At 36.0% G+C, this 22,168-nt stretch overlaps 1 protein-coding gene across 2 annotated transcripts in view; it reads right to left on the bottom strand.

The window, feature by feature from the left end:
* Window positions 1-1,932: 1,932 nt before the first annotated feature.
* LOC136034820 (stromal membrane-associated protein 1-like) overlaps window positions 1,933-22,168 on the bottom strand; it is a 47,538-nt gene continuing 27,302 nt past the window's right edge. The window contains exons 5-8 of one of the 2 annotated variants that reach the window (XM_065716254.1): window positions 16,440-16,709; window positions 11,763-11,980; window positions 9,236-9,307; window positions 1,933-2,243 (exon numbers count right to left, since the gene is read on the bottom strand). In XM_065716254.1, coding sequence (XP_065572326.1) covers window positions 2,085-2,243; window positions 9,236-9,307; window positions 11,763-11,980; window positions 16,440-16,709 — 719 coding nt within the window. In that variant the 3' untranslated portion in view covers window positions 1,933-2,084. The remainder of the gene's footprint in view (window positions 2,244-9,235; window positions 9,308-11,762; window positions 11,981-16,439; window positions 16,710-22,168) is intronic. The other variant, XM_065716255.1, reaches the window with a different exon arrangement.

Genomic DNA, 22,168 nt, shown 5'->3' with positions numbered 1-22,168 from the left:
TTTCCGAGTTACATAATATTATGGCCCATGGGTGGTTTTGTTTCTCTTTTCTTAATAAATTTTGATTCTAGGGGTTAATAGGAAGCTGGAATTGAATTAGAAGTTTAATGATTCTTTTGTAAAAAAAATATTGAAATTGTTACAAAAACAGCCTGATAACTTATTATGGCCAAATTTTTTTCTTAGAATTAATATATTATTTAGGAACCATTGATTCTTTTCTACAATAATATCAAATACGGCAATTAAAATTAACTCTGTCGCTAATTCAGAATTTACAAGTCTGAACGATCAAAATTGGCCTGATGTGATTAATTTTTCCTTAATATGTATAGTGCTATCCATTTTGTTATTATGTTTAAAGATGTTGTGTTTCATTGCAGTTTGATAGAGCTTATTTAATGAACTCTCATTGTTTTTTTTTCTACATTTAATGGAGCAAATGCTTTATATGTTAAGAGTTTATATGTTTAATGTCTATGTCATCTTTTCATACCCCCCCCCCCTTAAAGACAATGGTGCCTTTTGCGGGGATTTGTAGATTGTTGTGTATTTATTTTACTGTTATATGGAAAATAAATCTATCGATCTATCTATCTATCTATTATCAGCTTTTAACAGGGATAAATCTTTTCGTTAGAATACACAGGAAGCGGGAGATGTAGAGGAGTAAAAGAACTTATTTTCTATGAATAATAAAACAGAGAATATGTAAATCCCACTTACCAGATGACTAATCCTTTGATAACTGGAACACGGCATCAAGAAACTAGTCTATTTAAATATACATAATTATTTGAAATATACCATATATACCATAATGGCAAAATGAATCGGAGTCTCTAACTTTTTTTTACCAAGGGAATAAACAATTTCCCTTGTGTACATACTCATTGACCAAGTCTGCAGTCATGCTTGTTTCAAGGAAATGGGTAGAGGGGGGGGGGGAGGATATCGTAATTAGCAAAAAAAAAATACTTGAGTTTCTCCAAGTCACAAACCACTTGACTTAATTTCGTGAACTCTTTACTAAATTGAAGTCAAGTTATTTATATACCTACAGTATGTTTAAGGCTTATGTTCCCTGTGAAACCTGCGATTTTGCGACCAGCTTACAGCTGTAACTTGCACCAAAAGAACAAGATACAAAGTCGTTGGATTCATTTAGTTCTAATGTCCATTTAAAAATCCAAAATTTTGGTACTGCTTTGGCTTCTATTAGAAAATGATCTAAACATGCCTAAAAATAGCAAAAATTTTCCAGTATATTCTAGAACTAATTTATAATTAATCATCGGTTATTTTCGTTATTATCTTAAGCTTAACACCGAATTTAGCCCCTGAAACTCTTGTATAAACAAAAAGGACAAACATTGTAGTCCATTCTGCAGTTAAATCAAAACAATTTGCTTGATAGTTTTTGTTATTCATTCTATCAGAACGAAAATAATATAAGATAATTAATTATCATTAATAACAGTCGGTTTATGGAACATTACACTATCTTCCTTCAACCATTCTAAACGGATTTTTAGACGTATTAGTCTATCTAAAAAAACAACAAAAAAACAAAAAAAACAAAAAAAAAAAAACAACAAAAAACAAAGCAAATTAAAAAAATATAATTCAGTAGATAGAAGCAAAGTGAATCTCAATTATCCAGGTATAGCAAAATGTCTTCTTTTGTTGAAACACAAAAACTCGAAAATATAGCAGATAAAATTTCCATATGGAACATATTCCTTCAACATAAGCCTGAAAATCATATCCTCAAATTTCTTAAAATTAATAAAAAAGTCAAGTTACGATCTTTGGTACGACGACAGGAAATACTGAGCAAAATGAAATTCAAAGGTTTCTTAGCGAAGTCGCACTAAATTATAAAAAATGAAAACAAAACATAAAACAATACCAATCGAAAAGTTACAAATATTCAATTATTAGCTCTTACTCTTATTTGAAAGATATCCCTATAAAAACAGGTAATCACTGAGACATGCAGTCTCAAACAACATAATTTCTTCTTTGACCGTTTCCTCGTTGGAATGCCCAAATTACACGACTATCATCATTTCTTCACCAATTCACTGCCACAAATTATTAGACAACGTTTGACCATTGGGTACTGTATTTGAAGTTGTAGTATTGCTTGGGAGGCTGAATGCGGTAGGAAACAGTGGAGCTCCCGGTTGATTCCCAACAAAACCACTTCCCATTGATAGTCCTGACATTTGACTTTGCAGCTGAAAGTGACATTTTTTGAATTAAAATCAACTTGGTCGAAAAAAATAAAGTAAAAACGAGAGCCATGTATAATTAGAGTAAAGCCAAGACGTATTGTTTCTATACCAATTTTATAAAAATGGTTCATTTCGCTTGGTGATAGATGGTCTAAGATTATTTATATTTAACAAAAGATTCAGCTTAAAAATAAAATAAAATAGAAAAAAGTATCAGTGGGTAAAACCTTTATACAAGACAATTGACTAAATAAAACGATAAAACATGTATAATATGTTAATTTATCTATTTTAATTTTCTTTGCTATACATTTCTACATTTCTGTTTTTCAGTATTACATTCCTGAGCAAAGCCAAGACAGATCAGTCAAGATGGATTAGATCTGTGAGCCAAGGCAATTAAAGGCCAAAAAATAATTAAAAGATTTATGACCATATTTTTCATATTTGATAGGCTTCGCCCTCTGGAAAAGTCCTCTGTCTAGAATTGTAATGGGGGTGACCGAGATTTTTGAGTTGATTCATAGTTGACAATGTAAAAATTAAGAATTAAAGAAATATAAATATATCCGTGTTTTAATTTAAAATAAAATATAGTCCCGTAATGGAATCAGGCATGACAGTGCCAGAGATCAGAAAAAAATATAAATTATTGGTCAATATGTTTTTTGTAGGCGCAACTTGTGCAAAGGTGGCACCAGATTTCCTCAAGTAATTCATGCTTGTTCAGTTCTTGTGGAAGGAGCCACCAGCTAAGTCTGGCCGTGATGGAGACAGCAGCGGAGGTGAGTCAAGTGAAATTAAAGGATATTTGTTGTCAATACTTGTCAATACACACCTTCTGCAGCAATATTATAAATATATGGTGACTTCAAGAACGTACATCTTCTACCAAAACAATTAACATGAATACAATAAACCATACATTTTTGTTTAATGTTTAAATAAAAAAAAACAAATTTTTTCAAAAGAAAGTAAGGAGCAACATTAAAACTTGAAATGAACAGAAATTATTACGTATATGAGGGTGGTCACTCCCTCATCAATGCCTCACTCTTAACGCTAAAGTTTGAATTTTGTCAAAATTCTTCAAGAATGACTCCTGAATCACAAAGTCCGTTTAATTAAAATAAAAAGCTCTTCTAACGATGCTAGAAACAACTTTAGTGCAGAGCGAGGTATTGACGAGGAGGCAACCCCACTCATATACGTAATAATTTCTGTTCGTTGTAAGTTTTAATGTTTCTCCTTACTTTCAGTTGAAAATACTTTTTTATTTGATTTCTGATGATTTTTTTTAAATAGTGCTGGGAAATCCGGCTCTCTCTCCATGGAAATTTCCCTTCCCTCATAAAAAATACCTCCATGAAAAAATCCTCCCACGTACCCTCATCCCCTCCACCAAAAAATGTCCCCTGCAAATGCATATATGCTTTCCAATAGCCAATACCTATAGCCTATATTTAAACAATGGGCAAAGCTCACAACTTGCAGCCCTTCCCTCGGGGACTGTGGGAGGTTAAGTCATCCTCAAAGACAGAGTTATTAGATTTTTCGTCTATGATGAAAGAAGGCTATCTAAAAATTTTGATGGGTCGACTTTGGAGAAAAACGAGCCTGGGAGGGGGGCTAGCTACCCTCCAATATTTTTGGTCACTTGAAAAGGACACTAGAACTTTTGATTTTCGATCAAATGAGCCAAAAAAAGGAAAAAAAAACCAAAGATTTATTTCATCATATACCAATTCAAAAACGAATGTATATACAAACCGGGACACCGGGATACAAATGACGACCGGGGCACTGGGAATATGACTAACGAAATTACAGACTGGGACACAAATGACGACCGGGACACAGGGAATATAAATGAAGACCGGGACACTCAAAGAGATATTACAGACTGGGACACCGGGACAAAAATAACGACTGGGACACAGGGAATATAAATGACGACTGGGACACAGGGACACAACTACAACGGGGACGCTGGGGGGCACAGGGGGGATATATAAATGACGATGGGGACACAGGGAATGTTTGATTAGCAATCACCATCAACAAAGCTCAAGGGCAATCATTAGAATAATGAGGTATAGATCTGAATACAGATTGTTTTTCCCATGGACAATTATATGTTGCATGTTCAAGAGTCGGTAAACCTGACAATCTATTTATATGTACAGACAATGGGACAGCGAAGAATGTTGTATATTCGCAAGTTTTACGTAGTTAAAAACATATATATATATATATATATATATATATATATATATATATATATATATATATATATATATACATATATATATATATATATATATATATATATAGCTATATTCACAGGTGGGACACAGGGGCACAACTACAATGGCGCGTAACTAATATGGCGCGTAGCGACTTACGCGCGCGGGGGACTTGGGGGGGGGGGGCACGAAGCGCCACCCCAACAGCTTGTATATATATATATATATATATATATATATATATATATATATATATATATACATATATATATATATATATATATATATATATATATATATATATATATATATATATATATATATATATATATATATATATATATATATATATATATATGAGATTTCAATGCTCATTTCTGGACAAAAAAGAATTTTAATGACAGTCTCAATAACTAACACAGGGTGTTCAGCGAAATGAAATAAAAAGAGCAAAAACCTTTGAGGGGTCATTTACAGTAACTGTGACAGGGAGCAGGAACTCATTAGCATTTTTATGGTATCTACTTTTTATGCAGCTTTTTTCGGTAAGTCTAAATTCAAGTTAAATTCACAGCATGTCCTTAATTTTTCTTACTCGCCTGTTTTTCATTTTACTTCCTGGACATGACAGACTGCTGCGCTGGTGCAAAAGCAAGAATAATCGTTCGGGTACGCATTGCTTAACTACAAGCCTATACGAAGCTAGAACAGCCCTGACTCGTTTTTTGGCACTCTCGTTGAGTACCTAAAGAAGCCCAGGGAGTGACTTATTAAAATGAAGTATCTTCATCTGAGAAAGGACTTTTCACATAACATTAATGATTTCTCACTAAGACGAATCATTACAATGATATTATGCTTCCACAACAAGTTGTAATGTATTGATCAACTTACAAATGCTACGACTAAAGCAAAGAACATAGATAGAGTAACTAATAATATAACTCTACGATACTATCACTTCAGATATTGCTACACAACGAATGCGGTGAAATAGTTGCAATAATTTTCATTTGACCTACCAAAAAGATTGGCCATTAGATATTTCAATTAAGAATTAATTTGACCCTCAAATCCATTTTCAAATTGCGAATAAAACTATAGCAAATTTTTCAATAAACAGATATAATGAACCACCACGAAAAACAGCAGATGACAGGGCGCCATAGACAAAGACAAAGCGAACCAAAATTAAGGATACGCGGACTTTAAGCAACAATGATAGCCATTCTTTAACTAGACAAGCACAAAAAGCTTATTGACCGCAATGTATGCTACTTAACTTATGTAGAGTATATAAATTCTTAGACTCCACTGGCTAAACATGACGACAAGGGAGAAGAGCATAGAAATGAGTAAAACAAGAGCTAAGAGCTCATGGCACTTGTGACGAGGCAAGAAGAGCTAAGAGCCAAGAGATCATATAGTATGAGCTCTAGCAAAATTCTATGAATCAATAGATTGATTTAAAAGAAAAAAAGAGGCTTAATGCCGGTCAGGATTTAAAATAAGAGCTCTGAGTCACGATGTCCTTCTAAATATCAAAATTCATTAAGATCCGATCACCCACTCGTATGTTATAAATATCTAATTTTTTCTAATTTTTCCTCTCCCTTTAGCCCCCCAGATGGTCGAATCTGGGAAAACGACTTTATCAAGTCAATTTGTGCAGCTCCCTGACACGCCTACCAATTTTCATCGTCCTAGCACGTCCAGAAGCACCAAACTCGCCAAATCACTGAACCCCTCCCCCAACTCCCCCAAAGAGAGCGAATCTAGTACGGTTCCGTCAATCACGTGTCAAGGACATTTGCTTATTCTATCCACCAAGCTTTATCCTGATTCCTCCACTCCAAGTGTTTTCCGAGATTTCCCCCTCCAAATCCCCCCCCCCAATGTCAAAAGATCTGGTCTGGATTTGAAATAAGAGCTCTGAGACATTAATTCTTCTAAATATCAAATTTCATTAAGATCCATCACCTATTCGTAAAATAAATATACCCCGATTTTCACGTTTTTCAAGATTTTCGGTTTCCCCCTCCAACTCCCCCCAATGTCACAGGATCTGGTCGGAATTTAAAATTAGAGCTTTAAAGCGCAAGACCCATCTAAATATCAAATTTCATTAAGATCTGGCCACCCTTTCGTAAATTAAAAATACCACAATTTTCAAAATTACCCCCCCCCCCCAACTCCACCAAAGAGAACAGATCCGGTCCGATTATGTCAGTCACGAGTCTTAGACAGGTTTTTATTCTTTCCATCCAGTTTCATCCTGATCTCACCGCTTTAAGTATTTTCTAAGATTTCTGGTTCCCCCCAACTGCCTCCCCCCCAATTACGCTGGATCCGGTTGAGATTTAAAATAAGAGATCTTAGTTACGAGGTCCTTCTAAATATGAAGTTTCATGAAGATCCGATCACTCCTTCGTATGTTAAAAATACGTCATTTTTTCTAATTTTCCAGATTAACTCCCCCCCCCCCCCCAATAGAGCGAATCCTTTCCAATTATGTAAATCACGTATATAAGACTTCTGCTTATTTTTCCCACCAAGTTTCATCCCAACCCCTCCAATCTAAGCGTTTTCCATGATTTTAGGTTCCCCCACCCCAAACTCCCCCCAAAGTCACCAGATCCGGTCGAGACTTAGAATAAGAGCTTTGAGACACAACATCCTTCTAAATATCAAATTTCACTGAGATCCGATCACCCGTTAGTAAGTTAAAAATACCTCATTTTTTCTAATTTTTCAGAATTAACCCCCCCCCAACTTCCCCAAAGAGAGCGGATCCGTTCCGGTTATGTGAATCATGTATCTAGGACTTGTGCTTAATTTTCCCACCAAGTTTCATCCCGTTCCCTCCACTCGTGTTTTCAAAGTTTTAGGTTTCCCCCTCCCAACTCCCCCCCATGTCACCAGATCCGGTCGGGATTTAAAATAAGAGCTCTGAGACACGATATCCTTCTAAATATCAAATTTCAATGAGATCCGATAACCCGTTCGTAAGTTAAAAATACCTCATTTTCTCTAATTTTTCAGAATTAACCCCAACTATCCCAAAGAGAGCGGATCTGTTCCGGTTATGTCAATCATGTATCTAGGACTTGTGCTTATTTTTCCCACCAAGTTTCATCCCGATCCCTCCACTCTAAATGTTTTCCAAGTTTTAGGTTTCCCCCTCCCAACTCTCCCCCCCGATGTAACCAGATCTGTTCAGGATTTAAAATAAGAGCTCTGAGACACCATATCCTTCTAAATATCAAATTTCTTTGAGATCCGATCACCCGTTCGTTAGTTAAAAATTCCTCATTTTTTCTAATTTTTCAGAATTAACCCCCCCCCCCAAACTACCCCAAATAGAGCGGATCCGTTCCGGTTATGTAAATCATGTATCTAGGACTTGTGCTTATTTTTCCCACCAAGTTTCATCCCGATCCTTCCAATCAAGTGTTGACCAAGTTTTAGGTTTCCCCCTCTCAACTCCCCCCAATGTCACCAGATCTGTCCGGGATTTAAAATAAGAGCTCTGAGACACGATATTCTTCTAAATATCAAATTTCCTTGAGATCCGATCACCCGTTCATATGTTAAAAATACCTCATTTTTTCTAATTTTTCAGAATTAACCCCCCCCCCCCAACTACCCCAAAGAGAGCGGATTCGTTCCGGTTATGTCAATCATGTATCTAGGACTTGTGCTTATTTTTCCCACCAAGTTTCATCCCAATCCCTCCACTCTAAGTGTTTTCCAAGATTTTAGTTTTCCCCCTCCCCCCCAATGTCACCAGATCCGGTCACGTTTTAAAATAAGAGCTCTGAAACACGATATCCTTCTAAATATCAAATATCATTGAGATTCAATCACCCGTTCGTAAGTTAAAAATACTTCATTTTTTCTAATTTTTCAGAATTAACCCCCCCCCCCCCCAACTTCCCCAAAGAGAGCGGATCCGTTCCGGTTATGTCAATCATGTATCTAGGACTTGTGCTTATTTTTACTACCAAGTTTCATCCAGATCCCTCCACTCTAAGTGTTTTCCAAGATTTTAGGTTTCCCCTCCTAACTCCGCTCCCCAATGTCACCAGATCCGGTCGGGATTTAAAATAACAACTCTGAGACACGATATTCTTCCAAACATCAAATTTCATTGAGATCTGATCAACCGTTTGTAAGTTAAAAATACTTCAATTTTTCTATTTTTTCTGAATTAGCGGGCCCCCCACTCACCCCAGATGGTCAAATCGGGAAAATCACTATTTCTAATTTAATCTGGTCCGGTCCCTGATTACGCCTGCCAAATTTCATCGTCCTAGCTTACCTGGAAGTGGCTAAAGTAGCAAAACCGGGACCGACAGAATTTGCGATTGCTATATGTCACTTGGTTAATACCAAGTGCCATAAAAACCAGAAAATAATAAAAATGATTACCCACCGTGGACTATTTTTGCTGTTGAAGTGATTGTATGGGTCTTCCAATTTTGTGTATGTGTTCGTTTATCATTTTATTTTGTTTTGCGAAGTTTCATGTATTTGATAGTTTTTCTCCTTCTGCACTGAAAGTGGCAATATGGAGGTATGAACAGAATACTTGGATTATTTTAAGGGTTCCATAAGCAGTAAATTTTCCATCATTTACCTGTTTTACGACTAATTTTATCTTACATTATGCGTAGCATATTTGATAATGTACGAATAAAAGCAACCCTAGTAACGCCACAAAGCACTTTCTCCCCTTTGTGTACAAACCTTTTGACTCTCTTCGCGTTTATATAATTCTTCAACTTGACGATTCAGATCCCATATTAACTCTTTAGGTTCCTAAAATCAAACTTGCAAAATTTTTAAACATTAATCACAACTACATAAAACATTTGCCTCAAAATTTTAGTATTTTAATTACTCCTCTTTCTAAATCCCTTAGCCGCAAGGGCAAAGCCACATTAAGGTCCAACGAATTAAACCTAATTACGCCTCCTTAAAATCAAACAAAACGATTAACAAATAAATCACAATTCCGGATAGACACATTAAACAACAAATTCGCTGTGAGAATTTGCATGACGTCATTCCTCATTCAAACTGCACATTTATTATCTGAATCACATATACGAACAGTAAATTTATGATTTATAAATTAATAACGTAACTTAATAAATATAAAATCCAGCCTCCTAAACATTTTCCCTCAGAAAATCAGGAGTGGCTTCAATGCAATAATACCCTTTCCTTCTGCTATTTTAGCAGACAAAAAGATTATATCTAACTATTTATAATATTTAGATAATCAGTAATTGATTCATAGAGAGCACGAAAGAACAATGGATCAGTAGCCCCCCCCCTCACTGCATAAGAAAATATAGATAATTTTATATCTCTCTCAAAATTTCAAATAACCCAACTTAGTTCGGCTATTTTTTCTATTTATAATTGAACTCATCACAGCCGTCACGTGCACACTTCATATATTTCAACCTACCACTACTCCGAACAGCCACTAAACGCATTTATTCCTGCTTTTCTCTGTCATTTTTTAAATCTTTTAGTGTTGCCTTATTTTCGATTGGAATGAAAGCAGGGCTTTTTGCTGATATAGTAAATGTGGCTATAAATTTAGCCATTTGGAACTTTGAATGTTCAAAATAAGCAGGAATAGGCAAAAGTAAGTAGAAGATAGAATCTCAAGGAGTGCTTGATTTAACTCGGGGAATCGTTCCAGAGGTGCTGTTTATGTCAGCATTGGTCAGTTATTACAAATTTAGGTAATAGGTAATTACATAGGTTCCAGGGGTTTACCCCCCCCCCCCACCCACATGGAAAATACCCCCATGGAAACTAAGGCTTTCCAGATTAAAATTTTTTATTTGAGTTTTGTTTTTTATTTTCAGTAGGGAAAAGGAATTTTGGTACTCAAGTTTACGCAGTGTAAAACTCGAGAACAAACCGGTTTCTTCGTTAGTTTTCTTTTTCTACTTAGCGTGAGACAAGACAAAGGCTGATAGAATACATAATTAAAAGTAATAAAAAAACAAGTTCTTTTAACTTAAACCAAAGAGCAACATCAAAACTTAAAGCTAACAAAAATTATTACGTATATGAAAGGGGTTGCCCCCTCCTCCTCAAGACCTCACTTATTACGCTAAAGTTTTTTTCTAGGAATTTTAAAACAAAGCTTATTATTCTAATTAAACGGCCATTGTGTTAAAGGAATCATTCTTAAAGATTAGGACTAAAAGTCAAAACTTTAGCGTAAAGAGCAAGGTCTTGCGGAAGGGGCAACTCCTTTCATATACGTAATAATTTCTGTTCGTTTTAGGCTTTGATGTTGCTCCTTACTTTTAGTAGATTTTTTTTTTTAATTTAATTTCATATCGTCTTAAATACTACCTGGAAATCCAGCTCTCTCTCCATGAAAAATTCCGGTACTTGTGTATTATACGTCAATCACTTAAGTTTACGATGTGCAAAATTCGAGAACAAACTGGTTTCTCAGTTAGTTTCTTCGCTACTTTAGAAACAAATTTGGGTGATACATTTGCACATTAGGGGGCGGGGGTAAAGTATACCGGGTCTGCGTGAAAGATGTGTTAGGTATAATCGTTCTGCATATTATGAATTAAGAATTGTTTCCTGGCTTTAAACTGTCCAAATACTTTACCCCCCCCCCCCTTTTGTGCGAATATATAGCCCAAATTATATATTTCCCATCTATACTGTCACTTGTTTTTGTCTTGTTTTACACTAGCTGAAAGAAACTAACAAAGAAACCGGCTTGTTCTCAAGTTTTACACAGCGTAAAGTTGAGTGAGTGGCGTATAATACACAAGTACCAAAATTTCTTCCCTCTACGGAAAAAAAAAAATCTCAAATAAGATTCTCAAATCAGGAAAGCCTTATTTTCCACAGGAGTATTTTCCACGGGGGGGGGGGGGGGCATGTGGGGGGTATTTTCCGTTTTTTTTCCGAGGGGTATTTTCCGGGGGGGTGTATTTTCCACAGCAGGTATTTTCCGGGGAGGGGTATTTTTCACTGTGGGTATTTTTCTTGGGTGTGGTATTTTCCGCTGAGGGGGGGGGGGAGGAGTTTACGCCAGCCACCAATTACATAATAGGAATAGATAACAAGGTAGAAATTCACTGGCTAATTTTGCGTATAGGACAAAAATCTGAGAAATATAGATAAGCCATTTGATTTCTCCTTCAGTGATCTCTCTAATTACAATAACCACGGCCGTTGCACCTGAGTTTATATCAGTATAGGATCAAGCCCTTTTTACCTGTGGTACCTGTCCCTGCATAAACGGATTTGCGCCCATGGATGGTGCTGGTAGTCCAGAAAAAGCCGAATTATTTTGAAGAGAAACTCCACTACTGGGAAAATGACTAGGTACAACACCAACCATCCCAAACCCTGGCTGGGCTTGCATTGGATTAGCAATAGGACCTCCAAAACTGGACTGACTCTGCATGAAATTTTGGTTACTATAGCCAAAACCTATAAAAAAGACAATTTACAGGAGTTAAAAAGGGACTACCATAAATGCGAATAATAAGTAATAAACACATTCAAAAGAACACTTCTATCGTTAGGACTAAATTCCCTGGTTAGTTAGCCTGTTTAATTGGTACAAAGTGGAGTTTTATGGTTATACTTGGCTTTTACCCACATCTCCTCTTGTGAACATGGTTTATGCATTTGCTATGCTTAGGTAGGTTTTCAATAATTATAACGACTCTATGTTTTAATTATTCATGTTAGTTTCTTCTTTTTTTCTCTCTCTCTTTTTATTTTTTTTATCTCTTGGTTATTTTATGGAGGAATTCATCACATGTTTTAGCCACAAAATATCCTTAGAGCTTAATATCTAAACCCTTGATTCCCAACGTTGGGCAGATGCCCCACCGGTGGGGCATGACAATATTTTGGTGGGTCATGGACAGGACGCGCACCCTTCGGCTGACTTTATTTTAGAGCTTTTATTAAATAAAACAAACATTTTCATGTGAATGGCGTCACATTCAAAACATTTAAAGAGCTCAAAAAAGCATGATAGTGATGCAATGACGTTATACTTTGTATAAAAAGGGCGTGGGTATAGCTGAACCAAAGTAACTGAGCTTCCGGGAAACTCAACCCATTCAAGTGAATCCTCGTGTAACTAAACCATCATTTAACTTGACCCAGGCGGAACATAGCCCTATTTAACTGAATCCTCGTGCAACTAGACCCCTGTGTAGCTCAGCCCTATTTAACTGAACCCTCGTTTGACTCAGCCCCGTAAAACTTACCCCCATTTAGCTAAACCCTTGTTCCAATGGATCCCCGTTTAAATCAACCATCTTTTGACTTAACCCTTGTGTAACTCAGCTATATTTAAATTAAGCCTTATTTCACTCTAAGCTGCATGAGGGTTCTGTGCTATCGGAGTTCAATAGCACGGGGGGTTCTGTTTCAGATGTACAAGGGTTCAGTAGCAAGGGGTTCAGTTACACGAGGGTTCAGTTGCACTGGAACCTATAAAAAGTATAGAAATTCAGACAATATTTTTTACGAACATAAAAAATGCATAGAGGACGAACCAAAAACAGATACCATATTACTAGCCTTTTAAGCTTCCTTCGGGTGAATAAATGTAAAATTTTGAATAAGAAAATTTAAATGCCACGAGGGGGTCATCGGAATTTTAAAAATGTCTTGGTGGGGTATGGCCCGAAATCGATTGGGAACCACTGGTCTAAACCTTCTTATAATCTTATTCCTTGGTTTTTTCTAATAAATCATTGAATTCTAATAATAAATAATAATTTTCAGATAAATCATCTCTCTCTCTCTCTCTCTCTCTCTCTCTAAAAAAGAAAAAGGGAATTCTGAATCAGAGCTTACCATCATAAAATTATGAAAACTCCAACGCATGGACTTGAAATACCATATATATGATATAGAAAAATTATATAATATTTTTTTCTCCAAAAGCTATTTTTAAAGATCTAAATTTACTTTCAAGAGTGGCTTACGCAAAAACAGTGGGGAGTGATCAAATTCTGATTGCATTGTGAATTCAACGTAGAAACTGCAAAGAACTATACAGTTTCTGAGCAAAAAGTAAACCAATCTAACATTTTCCCTTAATGGTTATTAAAAAATGGTCTTAATGGTTATTAAAAAAATGGCGTAAATGGAGGCTAAAAATGGCTGTCTCAGCTAAACCAAAAATTTTTTGCGGAATAATTATTTTTCAAATAGCCGATTTAATTTCAAGAAAACTTTTGCAGCCAAGGAAAGTTTCATTGCGCTTGTATTTCAATTTTACTATTAAACTTACAAACACAGTCAGAATTTTCGCATCATACACTGATTCAAAAAGAGGTATGAATTTATATATTTATATTTTACAGGACACTTTCTGTGTCAATCAGCATTCTAAAAAAAACTAAAAAACCATCATTATGCAAAAAGTGAGAACAAGCGAAAAATCGCAATGGATGTTTAAGAATAGTATAAAAGTTACATTATGGTTTTCAGAGCAGAAAATTAAGTTCTGCGTAATGTTGCAACAGGCAAAATTGGGTATTTTACGTATTTTATCGTAATTTTACGGACCCTGTAAAATTGGTATTTTACCTGTTTTACGTAATTTATGTATTTTATGTAATTTACGTATTTTACCGGTATTTTATCGGTAACTAACATATTTTACTGACATATCTTTACGACGACTTGCAATTTTCAGAGCACAAAACCGCAAAAAAGGCTTGCAGAAAAAGATTGAATATAATTTTGTTTTTTTGCATAGCTGTGTTCCCCATTTTAAAAGGTGGTCTGTCTGACTTAGGTCTCTTGTTATCAGAACTATAAAGTGTATTATAGTACATGTAATTATAATTTTTAAATGGTGAAATATTAGCTGAAATAAAATTACATTAGTTTTGTGAATTGTTGTAGACAGAAAGGGCTACAAGCAGGATTGACATACCCCCCCCCCCCAAAAAAAAAAAAATAAATAGCTGAATAAAATGAGCATAATGTCAGCCAGCAGACAAAAAAAGAAGCAAAATGATAGAGGTAGACATTTCGTCAGGGAGTCTCGCCCAACCATATTCAGTGCTCAAAAAAAGAAAGAAAAATAATCCTTTGAATTAATTCTGGTTGAGCTGAAGGAAGACTGAATCAAACAAACAAAAAAACCAAGCCTGAATAAATGAAAGACTTTTTACCAATTAGATTGAGCAAGACTTCTCTGCTTAGTGATTGACTTAGCTTGTCTACTGACCTAATTTTCATTAAAAGTGCGGTCAAACGATCTTATTTATTAAACCGGAGAAAAATATTATTTGAATCCTTTAATTTTAAGTTATTGTAAATTGGGTTTATTAGCAAGGTCTCTATCTATGGATTTTTTTCCCCTTTTTTTTTAATTTCAATTGCCTTCTTAAAAGAATGTGGGAAGGCATTTACTTCAAATATTAAAGCTGCCTCATAAAAAAACTACATGATCTGGATTTTAAACAATGCGGAGAGCCAAAGCAGAATCAATACCCACATTTTTATTTTAAATTTCATATCTCAGAGAAATCTTGTATTCATAATGTCTTTCCCCGGAAGCCGGCGGTTACCCCCGACTCCCCGGAAAATACCCCAACGGAATATCCCTACTTATCGGAAAATTCCCCCCTATTTTATCCTTGGATAATTCCAAGATTTTCATTAGAAGGAAAATTGTAATTTCTACTCTCCTGCTTAAGTCAGGGGCAATCGTATTGTATTACCTATAGTAAAGACCCATAAGGGTTCAATGTACTAATATTTGTTTATTTACTTTTTCCTAGGGCACTTCATATGAAAGGGGTTTTCGAATAAGCTTTGGAGGGGGCTCAGTCAATTGGAAATCAAATATTCCAATGCCCTTCTCTAGGATCTATCCTACTTTTAACCAATTACTGCCGAATAAGTTGTTGCTGACTGCAGTGTCTAAAAGAAACCCTTATTCTAGCTCAATGGCCCCTGTGTATCAGCAGTTGTTTTGAAAGAATCTTCAGATAAGTACAGAATTAGCTCTAAGGGAGAGACGATGGGAAGGTGGAGGTAGAAATTGACATACAATCCCCAGGGCCGTATCCAGGACTTTTTTAGGAAGGGAATGGGGGGAGGGAGCTTTGGAAAAGGCACGGCCACCCGAATCAGAGTCTAAGTCTGAAGGAGAGGAGGTAGATTTGAAAGCAAATCCTGTTGAAGACTGTGAAAGTGGCTAAATATTCCGTTCAATGATCAAGTGCTTGGTTAATAGAAGTCATTAAAGTGTTAAAAACCTCTTTTTTAACTGTATGTGGTACTTTAATAAATAAATTATGATATATAGGAATGATTTATGATATGAGGAATGCGGCTGAATACGGCTATTTAAATATTCAAGAATGTTAGACTAACATTCCTAAGGTTTAAGTGTAGAAAAAACGACTAATATGATTTTACTCCCAAATAATGGTGAAGTTGATTTATCTATTTTTTTTTTATTCATTTTTTTTTTTTTTTTACAAAATGGATGTCCAAAATAAGGCACTGTCCAATTGCTGAGGTATTACACTAGGCACAAGACTACCAAAGGGATAAACTAGACAGTTAATTAAATTGATGAAACTCTAGATGAAGGAGCATTACCTTTTTTAAGCCCAGGAAAATTAGAACCATTAAAAAAACTCATTAAAAGCTGTAAATGATGCTTAAAAAGAAATGCTCAACTAGTCTTGTAGCTACAGTTCAACTCTAAAACTAGTTATGCGTAAAAGAAAAAAATAAAATAAGTGTTTTTTATGTCTCAGAAAATGCTCAAAATTTCTTATAAACTGGGCTTTATTTTCAAAGTTGAGACAGAACACTTGGATTTCCCTTAAAGAGCTGCCTTCTAAAATATGGCTTCTAAAAATAAAAAAAAAGTTTTTTTTAAATCTAATACTACCTTGTGCAGCACCAGAGGGCATACTTTGCCCGAAACCAGTGTTTAACTGTGTCCCTTGTCCATAAAGGGCTAAAATTGAATCCTTATCTAATACTTTCTTTTCACTTATTAGCGGTTGATTGAAAAAATTTTCTTCTTGGGTCTTCAGATCTGAAGAAGATTTTATTGAATTGTCCGTTGTGCCAGCATCAACAAATCCTCCAAAAATATCGTCTTCTAGACTTGCAGCCTTTTGACTTGTGACACTCGCAGATGCAGGAGTTCCAATATCTAGAATATAGTTAAATCCTATGAATAAGACAAAATGTCTTTGGTCATAAAACAGGGTTAGGAGTGGTCAGGATGTCGTCTAGAGCAAAATATTTTCTCTCGGTATTACTGCTACTCCTATTTCGTTCCTCAATACAAAAAATTGCCATTGTCACATGGCTTATCATGATTTTGTTTATTTTATTATGATTACAAGTACATCACTGGCCAGTGCTTAAAAATTTATAGTAATATTTCCTTATGATTCTATTCGTTGTAGCATTTGACATGATATAGCACATATCAGATTGACACCGAATTTACGGTTGTTACAAGTATACAACAATTCTTGGCAACGAACTCTAAGTAAGTAGCGACTTAGACAAATAGTAACCAAACTCTAAGAAAACGAATTTTCTAACAATTGTTTCTTGAAAAGAATTGGCTAAGAATATGCCTGATTTTCAAAAAAGGGGGAACTACCCCAAAAAATTAAGCAATCTTAATGAAAATCACACCATCAGATTTACCATATTAGAGAACCTACTGTATCTACTGCTAAGCCTCTACTGCAGAGGCTTCTAGTACCTTCTTCGCCTATTTAAATAAACGCAGAACTTTGTATTTTATGCCAGAAGAAAGATCATTGACGCCAGTTTATTTGTTTTTTATTGTTTCTTTTTTTTGCCCAGGGGCAATTATATCGAACCAGTGGTCCTAGAAGATCGGAAGAGGACTCATTCGAACGGAACTAAACTCTTTTTCCCCCAAAGATATCCGATCAAAATTTTGAGATAGCCCTTTGATTCAGCACAGTTGAAAGGTTCAAAAACCATGTCCTTGGGGAAAGGGTTTTAAGTCACGCAATTTGCTCATTGTTTAAATATAGTATTTGCTATTGGGGAATATGCGGAAATTTTTGGGAAATATTGCGGGAGGATATTCCACGGGAAGAATTTTCAATGGAAGGAAAGTTTCCGGAGGAAAATTTATAGGGGAAATTTCACAAGGGGCAGGGGATTTCCTGGCAAGAGTTGAAAAACGGTCAGATATCACATTTCAAAAAGCAAGCTTTTTCAACACAAAATAAGGAGCAAAATTAAAACTTAAAATGAACAGAAATTATTCCGTATATGAGGGGGGGTCTGTCCCTTCCTCAGCCCTCGCGCTTTACGTTCAAGTTTGACTTTATGTCACATTCATTTTTTAAGAAAGACTGCTCAAACACAAGGGGCGTTGAATTTAAATGAGAAGTATTTTTAATGAGCTTGAAGACTTTCTGAATACTCGCTTAAAGGCTTAGGGCAATGTCCTGCTATACAGTAGATTTGGCTGGAGATCAACACTCGCTAAATCAGTGCAGTATTTAACAGCTAAACAAAACTGAGACTTTCAATCATTCTTAAAGTTTTAATGAAACTGTTTCTCAAACAGTTCGTGGTAACAAACTGTATGTAAGGAGTGACTCGGCTCAATAGTAGCCAAAAATAAAAAAACGCTAAAAACCATGAAGAAACTCTAAATTTGGATATGAATAGAAACATCAAAGGAACGAGCTTATTATACTGATTCCAAATGAGTAAGATTCTTCAACTTTAGTACTACCCATCAAAGTTGCAAACCTGACAAAATTTGCCCAATTTTCGAAATAGGGGGGAAATGCCCCTTAAAATTCAAAGAATCTTGGCGGAAATAAAAATATCAGATTATCAGTGTACCCGAGAGCCCTTTTGCAGAAATTTCCAGCTCTTATATACAAAAATGTGGAATTCTGCTAGAAGACAGAACACGGATACGCATTTACTTTATTTTTTTCAGGGGTGATCGTACTGAAATGATGGGCCTAGGAAATCGGGAGAGGGTGCATTCGAAAGCAAATTAAAAATTCTAGTTCCTTTTTAAGTGACGGGTAAAATGACCCCCATAGTTTATGGGGATAGGCCTGTATGTTATGAAATTTGCCCATTGTTTACGTGTATTATTTGATATTGGGAAGAATACACATTTTTCGGGGAGGGGGGATTTTGTCCTTGGGGTGAATTTCCATTGATTGAATCTTCTTTGTGGAAGAAAATTTCTTGTACTTTACGTTGGATGAAACTTTCACAGAGGAGTTTCCCGTGAGGGAGGGGGTAGATTTCATGGAGGCTGAGCCAGATTTACCTGCATTATTTGAAAAACAAACAGAAATTAAATATAAAAAACAGTTTTTTTAACTGAAAGTAAGTAGCAACATTAAAACTCAAAACGAACAGAAATTATTTCGTATATAAAGGATTGCCCCTCCTCAATACCTTGCTCTTCGCGCTAAAATTTGACCGTTTGTCCCAATTTTTAAGAACAGCTACTGAATTACAGGGGCCGTTTAATTATAGTAGGAAGCTTTTTTAAAAGTGTTAACAGGTTTAGCGTAAAGAGCAAGGTATTGGGGAGGGGGCAACTCTTCATATACGGAATAATTTCTGTTCGTTTATTCTGTGAGTTTTAATGTTGCTCCTTACTTTCAGTATAAAAAATTTGTTTTTTATTTAATCCAGAGAAGATGAAGATAAATCACTAGCCTATTAACCAAACAATAATTCCCGCAAATTAATTTCATACGATATAAGGCTTTTTTCCATAGCCCAAATAAGAACTGTTAGCAAACTATTTTCCCAATAGTCATGTTTCCACTATCTAAACAAAAATTGTTAACTGCCGTTGTTAGACCATTTTGTAAACAAATCGAAGCTGTTTGGGAAGATTGTTGTAGAGTATCTATCTCAAAATCCAAAAACTAAATATAGTCAAGGAAAATTGTGGAAAAAAGGGGTTAACCTCAAACAAATTTCAATACAAATGATTATTTCAAAACTTGACTTAAATATATGTACTGATTTCGAATCCAAAGTTTGCCGCTCTAGCTCTTTCACAAATTCGAGTTATTTGAGGTTCAGACAAAAAATGTTAACTGTGCAAATACCAGCACAAATGCGATTAGATACGTCATTTCTACGTTCTTTTTTTGCTGATGAACATGAAACTAAATGTTTAAAGTCAAAAGAATTGTTTGGGACTTAAAACTTTGAGAGAGGTTGGGGGACAGGTTCAAGAAAAATTGTGAAAAATGGGTCACCCTTAAAGAAATTGCTATACAAATGATTCTTTCATTATCCTACCAAAAAATAGGTGCTGATTCCGAATCCAAAAAGTTCACCGCTCTAGCTCTTTCACAAATTTGGGTTTCTTGAGGTTAAATTTAAGGTTGAGGCAAAAAATGTTGATTGAGTAAATCCCAGCAAATGTGGTTAGATATGTCTTTTCTCTTATTTTTTTTTTACTGATGAACATGAAAATAAATGTTTAAAGTCAAAAGAATTGTTTGGGGCTTAAAGCTTTGAGAGAGAATGAGGTTGCGGGATAGGTTCAGACTGCAGGTGTATATTAAACTTGGCCTATGGCAAAACATTTGCAGCCTCGCACCTTGGTAACAACCAAGACTGGGTCCAGGTAGAGTCCAGTAAGCCTGGAACCTCTGTTTTGTGAAAGCGAGTAAAAATGAGGAGGAGCAGAAGTTGAAACGCATATTTGGCAACAAAGAAAAAAAGTATTCTGTCAAAGAGCTTCCCAAAGCTGAAAGAAAACACTTGATCCAAAAAAGAGATCAATATACTCAGATATAATGCAACACAGGGATCAATTACATAAGTCAGATAAAAATCACAGTAACACAGATAGTCATTGGATAGTGGCAAAGCTATTCAACAATTTGGTCTTTTTTTTTCGCTACCATCGTCTTCAAGGTTTCCGGAACCAACTGTTTCACAGTTAAAACAGCTTGTTCCTTTACAATTGCCACAAATCCAGGTACACCATGCTTTTTGCAAGAACATCGCAGCGTACAGCACTTGCTCTTGCAATTACACTGAAAGACTAAGAGAAGAGAAGGGAGGCCAGTGATCTATCTGAATGCACAAGTCGTAATTCTCCTTTCCACCCAATCTAGCCATACTCCAAAGGATCCAGTCGACATTCAACATTTTTCCAAGCTGGGACTTGGAGGTATGCTCGGAGTAAATAATACTTGCAGACATCACTTGCTGGTGGGAGCGTTTTTGCATCTATATACTTCCCAGGACTTCCAACTGTTTCGAGGCGTTTCCTGTAGAGGACATGGTCAAGACTTGTTTCATTTTCTGCAGTATTAAATAAAATAAGCATGGCCGTCTCTCCAGCTTTTCTAATGTCGTCTTTTGTGGAAGCTGAATCTAGGAATAGTCGGGCGATATCCTGGCAATTTTAATTCTTTTTTTTTGCGTGGTTCAGCGGTGTAGATATTCCTATGCCATAAATTCACGAAGTCGAATCGCACCCGAGAATGCATAGAGGATAAGAATTTTGTCACAAAGCGTGTCACCGAGTTTCAGTTTATAGCTGCCAATATATCCCATACACGGCATCCAATTTTCTGTAACTTTGACTGGGAATGGAAAAAAAACGGTTTACGGTCTCGCTTCGTGAAATATCAGTTTACAGTCTCGCTTCGTGTGGTACAGTAAAAGGACTAGTAAGTCTGTATCTTTTCCTATTAAAACATTCTTCCGACTTGACCACAGTCATCACAATCAGCAGGTCAGCATCGGCTGGCGACTGGACCACTTTACATCCAGCATCGTTAAGGTAGCAGGGCAGCATGTTGATGGTTGCCTGCTTGTTTTCTGCGTTGCTAAGGAAATCATCTTTTTTTATAAAGAAGGCATATGCGGCTGAATGCTGATTTTAGGAGCCTTTACACCTGCTCCTCCTCCCATGCGTCACGTCTTTGATTGAGGGTCCAAATAAATATCTGTCAAACGCTATGAAAGCGCATCCATATCTCTGCTTAACATAGTCCACATATTTGGTACCGCGTACATGCTGCACTTCTCCCAAGGCAAACGATGTTGAAGGGCCTTACAATCTAGTACATACTGAGGTTTATACTAACTTTTAAGCCCGCAATCTGTCTTTGGTTGCAGACCTTCAACTTCGCACCAGATCGCACTGGCAAGCGCTAGTCTGTCCGCCAACTGAAGGGGACCATTAGGGTCAAATAACGAAGGTGGCGGGATGCAGAGTTCGTAATTGAAAAAACGTCTGGAGTTCTTCATCTGAACTCTTTGCAACAGTGACCAGCCCTTGTCAAATCAGGGTCAACGGTAGGCAGTTATGCTGCTAACTTCAGGTTCCTTTGCACTCTCATAGTAATATCAGTTGCTTTCTTCTTGAAAGTGTGAGTGTTAGCGTCTTTTCCAGTCGAATCATTCAGGATTTTCCGACCTATTGGTATAGCCTCGTCTACGTCCACCTGCTCACTCGCAGTTACTATATTCCCGAAAAATGGCTCCTTTGTGAATGGTAAAAATCCAGGAGAAAGTGGATAGCCTTTTCAACAGCTTTAAAGTCACGTTCCATTCTTATCACCCCAGCGTCTTTGTACTGCTCACTAGTCTCAAACGCTA

This window comes from Artemia franciscana, chromosome 13 (assembly GCF_032884065.1).
Source record: "Artemia franciscana chromosome 13, ASM3288406v1, whole genome shotgun sequence".
NCBI classification, from domain to species: Eukaryota; Metazoa; Arthropoda; class Branchiopoda; order Anostraca; family Artemiidae; genus Artemia; species Artemia franciscana.
The sequence above is the reverse complement of the archived record's forward strand: the minus strand, read 5'-3'. Positions and strand labels throughout refer to the sequence as shown.